Genomic DNA, 13,697 nt, shown 5'->3' on the forward strand with positions numbered 1-13,697 from the left:
AAAAAAAAAAAAAAAAAAAAAATACTCCAAAGTTTTAACAAAGCAACTACTTTGAGGACATGTAAATAGGTATTTTCCATGACCATGTTAAATTTTGCCGAAATTTTCAATTTTTCTAGAATGAACAATTTATAATATAATGTGATAGAATTTTCTTAAATTATGATTTATCCTTAAAAACTATATTTAATAGAATGTAGAGATGTTATTACTATAAATCAACCAAAATATAAAGTAATTACTACAGCCTAATTTTATGTGCTTCTTTCCCCTAATTCTATAGCAGTCTGACAAAAAAGACTTCTAGGTCTTTAAAAAAAAGTTTAATTTTTGGAAGATATTTACTTTATTTTACAGACAACATAACTTACCAAGGTACCCTATTGGCATATAAATATTTAACAATAATCATTTTTATTCTCAGGGTATGCTGAAAAGACTATGTGAAATAAAACAAAGAATTTTTTAAACCCTTTTAAGAAATGGTGAAGTAATGGATATGTTAACTGGCCTGATCTGATCATTCTACACAGTTCAGATGCATTGAAATATAACACTATATATTACATATACACATAATAACTATTTTTCAATTAAGATTTTAAAAATATCATTAGGCCCTTAATATGCTTTGAAAGTCACTAAGAATAGGGGCTGGGGAGAATAAGCACTTGCCTGGCAAGCCCAGGGTCCTGAGTTCAATCCCCAGTACCAAAAAAAAAAAAAAAAAGTTGCTAAGAATAAGTTATTTAATACTATTATAAAACTTTTTGGCTAATCATTGTTAGCCAAATACTGAAGTGATAAAACACATTTCATAAAATTTATATTTCCTCTTCAATTAACTTTATTATTACAAAATATTATTAAACAGAAGACTGCCGTATTTTTCCTCTCTAATTCCAGGTTACACAATTTCTACTACTCAGCCCTTTAAGAGGCCTGTCATTGGTGCTCTGCTCCCTGGGAGACCTGAGCCCTTAATGGTCTTTGAAGGATGCAAGAATATCATTTTCATTATTTTGAAAAGTCCAACATACATTACAAAGTTCCTTAAGATAAAACTACATGAACCAACGAAGGGGGGAAAAAAATTTAAGTTAGTTTATAAAATTAAGCAAAAATATGTAATTTTTGTTGCCGTTGCTGTTGTGTTTATTTTTCTTTTTTTCAGGGCTGGGGATTGAACCCATTTGTGGCAAGCACTTTTTTTTCCCCCCTACACTCTTAAGGAGTTAAATTGGTATTTCTGAAAAACTGGAAATCTGCAGTTTCCTCTTTCAGCACTACCAATGATTTGTTCATAAGGTGAAATGTTAACATGGATAATGGGAAAAATTATAACGGAAAAAAAGAAACAGAAATGCATGGCTGCATGCAGCGAAAACAGGATATCGCCTCAATGCTTATTAAAATTAACCTTTTTTAGGAAGGAAGGAAGGAAGGAAGGAAGGAAGGAAGGAAGGAAGGAAGGTAGGTAGGTTGGTTCAAGTTTTTTAAATACGGGGTCTCTACCAGAGATAAGATCTTCTATTATTTTTAAATTCACCTTTAAGTTAAAGACAAATTAATTTTTATAGTGTTACCTGAAGACTAATGATATCTGCATCACAGTTAACAATTTCTTCCATAATTCCCTTTTTCCTGTATTCCCAGTTTAATGCCCAGGATGGGCAATAGCCATATAGCTGCCGGGTAGCGTATTTGTCACATAAAACATTGTAACACATAACCGTGAATGATGCTAAGAAGTGGGAGAGAAAACAGACAAAAATAAAAAAAATTAGGCAACTTTTCTAAAGCAGTTTTCATGTGTACACCAGCACAAGCACACATATATATCATCTCACATTTACTGTAAGATTCTGGCAAGATATGTCTACTAAAACTTTACTGGAATCCTTCACACAAAAGCTTAGTAGTCTAGAATTAATTGTTCATATTTGAAATTTGAGGGGTTTTTTTGAACCAGGGATTGAACTCAGGCCCATGCACTTGCCAGGGAAGCACTTCTTCTTCTACTGAGCCATCTCCCCGGCCCTGAGATTTATTTTAACAAATTAAATAATTCAAAATTAATCACAGTACTAAAGCTATGTATGTTCTTTGCATAGGTTTTTATGGAAGTGGAACAAAAGTAAATTTTGGTCTCATTCTAATGAAAGGACTCTAGTCTCATAACTATTTTTTTTTTTTTTTTTCAGAACCACAGATTGAACTCAGGTCCTTGCGCTTGCCAGGGAAGCGCTTATTCTTACTGAGCCATCTTCCCGGCCCTAACAAGGAAACATTTTTATTTCTGGCAGAACCAGGGATTGAACTCAGGCCCTTGCGCTTGCCAGGGAAGTGCTTATTCTACTGAGCCATTTCCCCAGCCCCTCATAACTTTTTGTGTGTGTGGTTACTGTGGGAATTGAATTCGGGACCTTGTATTTGCAAGGCAAGTCCTGTGCCACTGAACTATATCCCTGGCCTCTCAATTTATTATCAAAATATCATACTTAGTACTTTTGGGGGGGCCTGTTACTGCTCTGAACTATGTGTGTGTGAACTAACAAACTTTTTTAAAAAAGGAATCCTTTTTGCTAAATGTTCACTTTTTAAAAAAAATTCTCAGCTATGTATGTATGGTGCTGCACTCCTGCAATCCCAGCACCCAAGAGGCTGAGGCAGGAGGATCACTATGAATTTGAGGCTAGCCTGGGCTACAGAGTGAGTTCAAGGTACCCTAAACTACACAAGTAGACCCTGTCTCAAATAAAAAAAATAAAATATTTTAAAATTTCCTTGAACAATAAAAAGAGTGTGGGCAAGCTAACAGTCCAGAGAAGATGTTTGTATCCTCACTACTGAAAAAAGTACTCTTAGGCCCAGCACCACCAGGCATTCTCAGGAAGTTTAGAAATGCAGACTGTCCAGTCCCATGAACACCTATAAAACAGAAGTTGCAGTTTAACACAATCCCTTAGGTGATTCATATGCACAGATATAATTTTCATCAGTAATTCCCTATTATGCGTGCCCACTAGTATCACTTAGGAAAAAAAATAGACTGATACAAAGGGTGTGACTCCAGATTAACTATATCAGAGATTGTATTAAGTTCTAGGTGGTTGTGATCGATATATTTTTTATTAGTACTTGTAGTACACAATGATGGTACTCCTTGTAGCGACTTAGTACATATATATAAAACACCTTAATTCTTTTTTCAATCTCTTTCCTTCTCCCTACCTCCCTCCATCCCTATCTCTTCTTCCCTTTTACAAAAGATCTATGACCTACTATCTTTTATGTTATTTATACTGTAATTTGTGTTTCTCATATTAAAAAATTGTGATAGTTAAGCTTGTATACCTGATTTATTTCACATTATGGTCTCAAGTTGCATCTATTTTCCTGCAACTCATATGTCTTCTTTATGACAGAATAGTACTCCATTGTATATAAATAACACATTTCCTTTACTATTCATCCGCTGATGGACATATAGGCCAGTTCCAAGATTTAACAATTATGAATAGTGCTTGTATAAACATAGGTACACATGTATCACTGTAATGTGTCTTTAATTCTTTTAGGAAAATAAATTCTGCACATTTTTAAAACATACACCAGGTGATTAAATGAACAGACATGGTTAAGAATCACCTATTAAAACTGAAATGTTAGGAATTCATGATAAAGAAACAATTTAAATTGGTTCCATTTCAGATGATGGGAAACATATTAACAGAAACTCAATTCAGGGGTCTGCTAAGTACTGTCTGGTGATCTTTGTGTAAACTGAGAACTAAATTTCAGCTTCAGTTACTCATAGTCAATGCTTATCTTGGAACTGATCCAGAACCATTTCCAATCCAGTATATCATGAGCACCCTGAGTTTACTCTGCTTCTTTCAAATACAGATTTTGAAATGTTCTTTGAAAGACAAAAAAGAAGCAAGAGAAAGAGTTATTTGCATCACTCATATTTTTTCAAAGATTTTGTGAAGTGAGATTTTATAGAAAAGGCCAGAGATCATTATTTCCATAAAATTTCATTTATAAAAATCTATCAATACAATGTCTACAACAGTAATGGAGAATCTTTTCAGAGCTTTCAATGATATAAACAGTCTACTTTGGCATTCATGACACAGGCTCACCACCACTGGCCTACAATTTTTAAACAGAAGTAAAAATTAGCTAAGTTGCTGTTATCCTTACTGTTTTACCAATTCTATCGATTACTTTTTTCATTTCTTGGGGTTGACTCCTACATAGTTTATCATCATCACTGTTTGGCTACAAATGACTCTCAACCATCATTAGTTATGAAACACATCCCTGTATGTACCAGAAAAGGAACTTTTATTATCTTTTGTTAGCACTCAGTATCTACCTAAGGAAGCACCATATATACGAAGAAAAATCTTACTACTTTTTCTATAAAGGAAATCTCAAGAATACATTACTTTGAGAATTTGCCAACTAGTGAAAACTTGTTTAGGTTGTTCCTTTTACCAATAAAAATGTAGCTGTTCAATATGAAGAAGGCATTTCAGGATTATGCCCACACATGTTCAAATGAAGATTTTTTTTTTTTAATTACAAGTTAAAATAGTTTTTTATTTTATTTTATTTTTTACAGAACCGGGGATTGAACTCAGGCCCTTGCACTTGTCAGGGAAGCACTTATTCCACTGAGCCATCTCCCCGGCCCCTAAAATTCTTTCTTTTTTTTTTTTTTTTTTTTTTTCTTTTTTGTGGAACCAGGGATTGAACTCAGGCCCTTGCACTTGCCAGGGAAGTGCTTATTCCACTGAGCCATCACCCCAACCATGAAGATTATTAAGAACTAGAAAATGGCATTTTCAGTATCAGAGAGGGAATAGGAATGACTAGGAAAAGTATAAATCTACCTAACTCAAGGCTTTGTAGAAAAACCTTGGGTGTTCCTTTTTAACCATCAATGTTTATCCCTGATAGTACAATTGCCATTCATGACAATGCCTCTTTTTTCATTATTTCGTTTTTTGAGACAGGATCAACTATGTAGTCCAGGCTGGCCTTGAACTCATGGTGAGCCTCCTGAATGCTGGGATTATAGGCATGCGCCACCATGACTGGTGATACAGTGCCTCTTGTAACTAACCAATACAATGGTTTTACAGCATTACAGTTTTAAAATTATTACTTCTGGTAAGACAAAAAAAAATTTACAATTTCTCAGTTATTAAAAACAGGCCATGGAGATAGCTCAATGCTCTAAGCACCTGACTAGGCAAGGACAAGGACCTGGGTTCAATCCTGATATCACACATTGTGCTAGCCCCACCCTGGGCATGCTGGACCACCTACACTGGGTGTGGTGGGGCACACCTGTTATCCCAGTGCTGGAGGCTGAAACATGAGAATCACTATGTGTCCAAGCTGCACAATGAGAACCTATACCAAATACACAAAATTAAAAAATAATAAAAACAAACATGAAGAGGTTATAAGAGATATTTCCCAATACTATGATATATGTTTTCTCCCAAAACCCTTTAATTTTTTATAAGACAAAAATAAAAGGGCTTTAAATTCCACAAAATAATAAATGCAGAGACTTAACCTTTAAAGGTTATCGAAGTAGAAATAAATGTTCAGTGGCTGATGTAACCTATCAAAACAGTAAATCTTCATTTAATAAATTATTTTAAGAACTCCCAAGTCTAAAATGTCTAATATGTAGTAAGAAATCCTACAAATGTAAACCCATGACTGCTCTCCCCCAAAAGACAAAGGTTTATATTTTCTAGATTATAACTGTTCTAGACATGTTAGATTATCTCCTTAAATCACTCAAATATTCACCTTTTCCATTTCTATGACTTTGTATTGCAGTATTTTACTGCCAGGACCATTAACTTATCACTGATTGTCATCAGCCCAACTTTTAAGAATGGTAAAAGTACCAATGAAGTTTGAATTTTTAGTTCCAGAGGAAATTCATAATTATTAATTTTGGAAGACAAGATTTGGAAAGCTGTATAATAGGATTTTTTTTTTTCTTTTTCTTTTTTAAAGACAAGGTCTTACTATGCAGCATTCAGGATGCCTCTGAACTCACTATAATCCCTGTGTGGCCTCAAATTCACAGCAATTGTCCTGCCTCAGCCTCTTAAATGCAGGAATTACAGACATGCACTGCCAGACCCACCCTAGCAATGAATAATTTTAAAACCAAGAGGTGCATCATTGTGAAGTATATTTGTACATCTTGCTATCAAAAAGTGAATTTTGTAAGTCTATCCATCAATATTTCTAAGCTTTCCTACACAAAAAAGGTAAAATAAAGGTCTATTATAGATCATGGAGCTGAAATTGTATTTTAAGTATATCTGAGAACACTCAAGAAAGTATGGAGAAAAAACAAAAAACAAAAAAAAAAAAAAAAAGAAAAACACTACCTGATGGCAGAATTTGGTCTCGTTCTTTTAACGTAATCCATGGCCTCGGAGGAAGCTGCTCTGGATGAACTGAAAATAATTTTGTAAACATCAGTTATTTCATGTGCTTCTAAAATCAATTTAAAAAAATTCTAAAAAGAATAGTATTTAGTTTATAATGTGAAATCAAGTATTTTATTCAGCTATAAGACAAACTGACTTAAAATCCAATACTAAAATTTAGTGAGGATTTAGAAATAAAAAGGCATTTAAGCAATGTAAAGAAGATAAAACTAATATCAGAAAAAAAAACCTAGAAAACACATTAATACTATTTTTACTTTCATGGTATTTCTGAAAAGTAAAACCTTATGTCATAGTTGTATATGCAATTTGTGTTGACTCAGCCTTGAAAAATCAGAGCTATGTGAAATTACAACATGCTGATTATTGACCTCAAACATCTTTTTTATGAGGAAAAAAATACACTTTCAAAACAAACTAGGATTAACAATGGTTAATATAATGCATATTGTTATTTTCAAAATAGATGCTTAGATTACAAGATACAGGCAGGAAAAATTAAATCATATAAACATAAACCATTATTTTTAATGAATATAAATTGGTATATTTACACTAGCTATTATACGTGTGTATATATACATATATAAACATATGTAAACATATAAATATATACATATATATTTTTTTCCCTTCCTTCTTTTCTCTTTTCTTCCATCCTAGTTTCTCTTTTTCAATAGTTTCTTTCCTTTTCACGAAATCTACCATACAACTTGGGTCTTATCTACTCTTTTAGTTTTTACATTAGGGAGACAATATGATGTTTTCACATGTATGATTTATTTCACTTATAATGGCCTCAAAATGTATCTATAAACCTAAAAAAGCCTCATTTAAAATGAAAGTTTATCATTCTTTAAATCTTGGTAGTACTCCATTGCATAAAAATACATTTTTTTCTGTCCATCCCTTAGTTGATGGGCATCTAGGTTGTTTCCAAGATTTAGCTATTAAAAATTGTGCTACTGTAAACATGCGTGCACATATATACCACTATGGTATGATGTTTTTAATTCCTCTGAAATACCTACAAGGCCAATAGCTGGGTCCAATGGGACCTCTAATCCTAGTTTTTTGAGGAATCACCACATGGATTTCCATGGTGGTTATACCAGTCTACACTGACACCAACGTGGACAAGAGTTCTTTTTTCCCCCAACTCCGCCAGCATTTGTCACTGGTTGATTTCTTGATGATAGCCACTTATTTTGGGATGAGATGACATCTCTCAAGTACTTTGTTAATTCGCATTCCTTGAATGACCAATGATGTTGAACATTTCTCATAAATTTATGTGCATTTGTATTTCATGATAGAAATATATATACATATGAATACATTACAAAAAATAATGAAATTTCTAGTGGGGCTTTCATTTTCTATCCTTTCTTTTTTTGTTATGTCAATGTAAAGCAAGAGATAGGAATAAAACTAGGCTGTACAGGAGCTAGGGAGATAGCTCAGTAGAACAAGTGCTTGCCTGGTAAAGTGCAGAGTCCTGAGTTCAATCCCCAGTACCACCAAAAACAAAAAAAAAAAAACCTCGGCCTTACAGAAAAAAAGGCACTGGTTTAAATATTAATTGTTCAGACAGTTATCAATATCATGGAACTAAATTACCAGATGAAAGAAAATTCACTAAATTATGATTTAACTACCTCCTTTATTCCTTTGTTTTAAAATTATACAATTACAGAACAACAGCACTTACTGCTTATGGATTTTTCCATAGTATTAGTGGCTGAGTAATGTATTTCTTAAAAATAAAAACACTCCATCTCTATCCAACTCTGAAAAATTTCACCAGAGTAGCCCATACCTTTAAAAGCATCACTTCAATAATGATTCTGGTGCTCCAAAAAGCTACGGAAACAACCATTTTTTTTTTGGGGGGGGGGGTTTGCTCCGAATGCCTTCAGGGCAGGTTTGGCTGGCTTGAGTTGTGGGGATCGAACCACAGCAACCTGAGCCTGACTGCTTTGTTGAGGCAGCCACTTAAAGACCTGAGCTAAGGGGCAGGCCCCTACAACCGCTTTTTGCAGAGTGCAATAAACATTATTTGGTAAAATCCACATCTTGCCAGGAAAAAAAAATGAAAGGTAGCTTAAAATGATATCATCAAATTGGTTCAACATTCTTAATCCTAGAAAATAATCATACCTCTAAGGAGTACTGAATAAAAAATTCATGACAACTATCGCAAAAAATGGAAGTATCGACTACGGGGACATGGACTTAAGCAGCCTTGCATCACAGAATTGAACAACCCTCAGCTGTCCCCGTATATCAGCAAAAGGTACACACAGTCAGGCCACAGCACCCCACCCCATCTCTACCCTACAATAAGCAGCACCAAAAGTAGCAGTGATTCCACAAGGTTATCCACCATAGCAAAAGTAGTAGTGGTAGTGGCAGAGACACCAGTAAAGGCACAGAGTGCAACAGCACATCCCCTCCTACTGTGGTAACAGTTGCTGGAGGGACAGAGAACTTAAGCAGTAAAGCACCATGCACAGCAAGTAGGAGGTTAGCACTTCCCTCTCAGGAGAGAAAACAAAATTCGGACTGAGCAACCTTGCACAGCAACTATGGAAGCAAAAGGTTAGTCCACAGCACAACAACCCACTCCATCCTGCAAAAAGCGACTTGAGAGGACAGAAATGTGCCAGTAGAAGAGGAACACAGGTGACTACACAAGAACAAGGAGGAGACAACTATACACCCCGGGCTTTCTTGGTCTGAGAGTTGCAAAGCAATCAGGAGAAAGATAAAGTACTAGCTGAAGACTTTGGCCCAGTTCCCCATATCTAGAGGACAAGAACAGCCCCACATCCAGCACTAATTCTACTAAACAGTTGGTGGGGTCACCCAGTAGTTTTGGACTCTCTGTGGACATCAGAGGAATTTTATTCTTGATTACGTTTTTTTCTTCTTTCTTTGCTGGTTTCACTTTTCTCCTTTTCTTTCCCCTATATTTTTGTTCTAATCTATTTGTCTTTCTCCCTTTCCTAAATTACCTCTCCTGATTTAATATTTTCATGTAAATGAACATTCTCTCTAGGCGTTCTGGTTAGCTTCGATAATCCTTTGTTTAGTCCTTCATTCTTCCTGTTCTGCCCACGTCTCTAGTTTCCCAAAGCTTCTGTGATCATTTTTTGTCATCCAGTTTTGCTTCTACTGTATTTCTCTTTATTCATGTTTTACCCATTATCTCCCTTATAATTCCTCCATAACAGGGTAAAAGCCCTTTACAAAAGGAAACACTTCAAATACAAGCTCCCAATTTATGTTGGATTTTGTCATACAACTGTAAATCTTGTTCCTATGGCTAACAGTACCAAATCAATAGCACATTTTGTCAGTTTCTAAGCTGTGCTTGATGCTATTGTTACTGTTAATTATACTAGTTCACCTAAGATACCACAGTTGTTTTAATCTATTGTTTTCCCTTATATAATAACATTGGGAAAGTCTAGGGTAATAAATGTCACCAAGTTTAGTACCAAAGGACTGGGGCTGAACTAAATACCTACTAACATATCACCCTTAATAAATTTGGAAGATGTGATTTTGGGACAGACACAAAAACCAAGAACCTTTTATACCTGGAAGATATCCCTGAAGAGCACACAAATTTCTTAGGGAAGCCTTGATATTAGTAACATAACTATCTACTATAAAAAGTTGCAAGCATCAAAACAGAAAAAAAAAAAAAAACTTAAGGAAATAGAAAATGACAAGATGCACAAGCAAAATGCAATCCCAGATATCCAGCTAACCCAGAACAAGTGTAGTGGACATTGAGATTGAGGAAAATGGAAACCACACACCAATAATTTCTAAAATGACAGCAAAACAAGTAAACAAATTTGCAACATTATAGAGGAAATTAGATCAGAAATAATCTCTCAGGTACAAAACAGAGATGACAACCACAATTAATGATTTGCTCAGCATATCTAAAGTAAAGAGATTTAAAAAAAAATAGAGGAGCATAAAAAAATGATGGAAACCATGAATACCCAACATAGGAACACATGGAATCCCTGAAACAGATTCAAACAGATACCTGTGAAATAAAAAATTCCTTTGAAACTTCAAAAAACAACATAAATGTAAGTGAAGGCAGAATATCAGGCCTAGAGGACAAGATCTCAACTAGCAATCATAGAAGGAAACACCTCTAAAAACTAGTAAGAAACCAGGGAATTCAACAGCTGAAAGGTGATGTAAAGAGAACAACGTAAGATTGGCTGGACTCAACGAAAAAGTAGGAATCAGTACAAATGACTAAAAAGGCTGTTTTCAGGAGTAATGACAGCAAACTTCCCAAGGCAGGGGCGGGACGGGGCATACACATAAGTGAGAGAGACAAACAGGAAACTACAATTACCCACAACCAAAATAAATCTACACCAAAGCATGTAATAAACAAGATTTTAGAAATTCAGCACAAGAACAGAATATTAAAAGTTGTTAGAAAAAAGAAACAGATCAAATCACCTATAAAGGAATGTACATCAGAATCAGAACAGATTTCTCAGAACAAATCTTCAAGTCAAGAAGAGCTTGAAGTATTTTAAGTCTTGGAAAGAAAAAAAGAAAAAAAAACTTCTAATCCAGATTCACATACCTTGCAAAAATATCTTTCAAAGTTAATGGACAAATGACATATGACCACAACAAGGAACAACTAAAGAAACTCATGACAACCAAACTAGCTCTCCAAAGTATATTGAAATATATTCTAATCAGAGATTAAAAAAAAAAAAAGACCATAATTCCAAGAACAAGAAGAAACTATTAGTCAGGGTGAGCAATTAAACAGAGGTAAAACACAGGGAAGTTATAACCATCAATATAAATGGTCTTAATTCACCACTCAAAAACAGATTGGCAGAATGGATCAAGAAGCAAGATCCAACAGTATGTTCTTAACAAGAAACACATTCAATTCAAAATAGAAATTGAGAACTGAAAAGTAAAGGATGAAAAACAATACTCTATGCCAGAGGAATGCAGAAAAAAGTAGGAATAGCTATTTGCATACAATGTGAACTTAAAAAATGATCAAGAGATAACGTCACTACACACCTATTAAAGGAAAATTTCAAAGCGATAATCATACATATGCATGTAACAAATACAGAGCATTCAACTATTAATACAGAGCATCCAAGCATTAATGGACATGAAAAATCAAATAAGCAATAACACATGCATAATGGATGACCCTAGTACCCCATTGCCACAACAGATAAAGCAACCAGACAAAAAAAAAAAAAAAAATCATCAAAAAAATTATCAGAACTAAACCAAACCTATGAAGAGTAGATATTTACAGAGTATTCCACCCAACATCAGAATACACATTCTTCTCTGCTGCAGGTTGGATGTTCTCCAAAGTATACCACATACAAGCCCATAGAATATGCTTTAGTAAATACAAAGGAACTTAAATGATCCCATATATATTATCTGACTGTAGTGCCATGAATTTGGAAATTAATGACAAAAGAAATAGCAAAGACCAAATAAACACAGGGAAATTAAATAACACCCTCCTAACCACTGATAAGCAACTAAGAAAAACAGGCAACGATCACTCTGCTTTGTCTCTGGGGGGCAAGAGTAAAGTACAGGTGATTAGGCATCTAGAACAGTGAACAAAGTCTGGCTGTGACTTCCTACTTGTCAGAAGTGTGATGCGCCTTGCTTGTTATAGGTTTGTTTGTTCTCCCTGGGCTTTCCCATCAGCCAGTTAGTCCTCCAGCTCCTGAGTAGTAAAGGCAGATTTCTCTTTGATTTTTTCTTTTAAGAATTTTATAGGGGCCGGGGAGATGGCTCAGTAGAATAAGCACTTTCCTGCTAAGCACAAGGGCCAGAGTTCAATCCCCAGTTCTACCAAAAAAAAATTAAAAATAAAAAAGACAAAAAATAAAAATAAATTAAAGAATTTTATATTACATCTTGTTAAAGTCCTATAAATGTATGTGCATGTCATTAAAACTGCTTTTTCTCAGTTGGAATAAATAAGTAACACCAACCATGAAAAACCAACGGCCAGAGATGAAATTAAGGAATGAAAGACTATCTACGAACTTATGGGACACAATAAAAGCAGTCCTAAGAGGGAAATTCATAGTAGTGAATTCTATCAGGAAAATAGAATAAGCTCAAATAAACAACCTAATGTTGTATCTCATAATCCTAGAAAAAGGACAAGTCAGTCCAAAAGCCCATACAAGGGAAGAAATTATAAAGATCACAGCAAAATGAATGCAGTTAAAGTGAAGAAAACACAAAACAATCAATAAATTGAAGAGATGGTTTTGAAGCAAACTTAGCAAAAAGAAAAGAAAGACTCAAATCCAAGTAATTGGGAATGAGAAAGGTAAAAAAAAAAATTACTACATATCATGTGGAAATCCAGAAAAATTAATACTTATTTTGAGAATCTTTACTATAATAAAATGGAAAACAGAAGAAATGGACAGATTCCTAGATACATACAAATCACCAAAGTTTAATCAAGAAGATACAAAAATTCTAAATGACTCATTATCAGTTAATGAAATGTAAAATCACGTTATTAAAAACTTACCCAAGAAAGAAAAGCTCAGGTCCACATGGACTCACTACTGCATTCTACCAGAAATTCAGAAAAGAGCTAATGCTATTACTCCTCAAACTCTTTAATGAAATGGAAAGGGAAACAATTCTCCTTCAATCCTGGAGGGAAGTATTATCCTGATAACAAAACCAGAGAAGGATCCAATCAAAAAAGAACCATAAGCCAATCTCCCTAACGAATATACACGTACAAATCCTCAATCAGAAACTGGTAAATAGAAAGCAGTAAATCATCAAGAAGACCATTTACCATGACCAAGTAGGATTCCAGAGATGGCTCAACATATACAAATCAGTAAATGTAGTAATATACCACATCAACAAAGCCAAATACAAAATTTAAATGTTCATCTCAACAGATGCAGAAAAAATGTATGATAAAGTCCAAAACTCACTCCTAAGAATAACCCTACAGAAAAATCCAAATAGCTGGTCTTTATCTAGATCTGATAAATGCCATCAATAATAGCAAGCCAGTAGTCAACATCATGCTAAATAGCCAAAAACTGAAAGCTTTTACTTTAAAAATGAGAACAAGACAAGGTTGTCTACTATCACCACTCC

At 34.3% G+C, this 13,697-nt stretch overlaps 1 protein-coding gene across 1 annotated transcript in view; it reads right to left on the reverse strand.

Moving 5' to 3' along the window:
* Positions 1-13,697, reverse strand: part of Cnot6l (CCR4-NOT transcription complex subunit 6 like) — a 93,138-nt gene that overhangs the window by 38,727 nt on the left and 40,714 nt on the right. Inside the window, exons 5-6 of the mRNA XM_004643185.3 lie at positions 6,438-6,506; positions 1,587-1,744 (exon numbers count right to left, since the gene is read on the reverse strand). Of these exons, the coding sequence (XP_004643242.1) occupies positions 1,587-1,744; positions 6,438-6,506 (227 nt within the window). The remainder of the gene's footprint in view (positions 1-1,586; positions 1,745-6,437; positions 6,507-13,697) is intronic.

Source organism: Octodon degus, unplaced genomic scaffold (genome assembly GCF_000260255.1).
Source record: "Octodon degus isolate 3935 unplaced genomic scaffold, OctDeg1.0 scaffold00168, whole genome shotgun sequence".
Classification (NCBI taxonomy): domain Eukaryota; kingdom Metazoa; phylum Chordata; class Mammalia; order Rodentia; family Octodontidae; genus Octodon; species Octodon degus.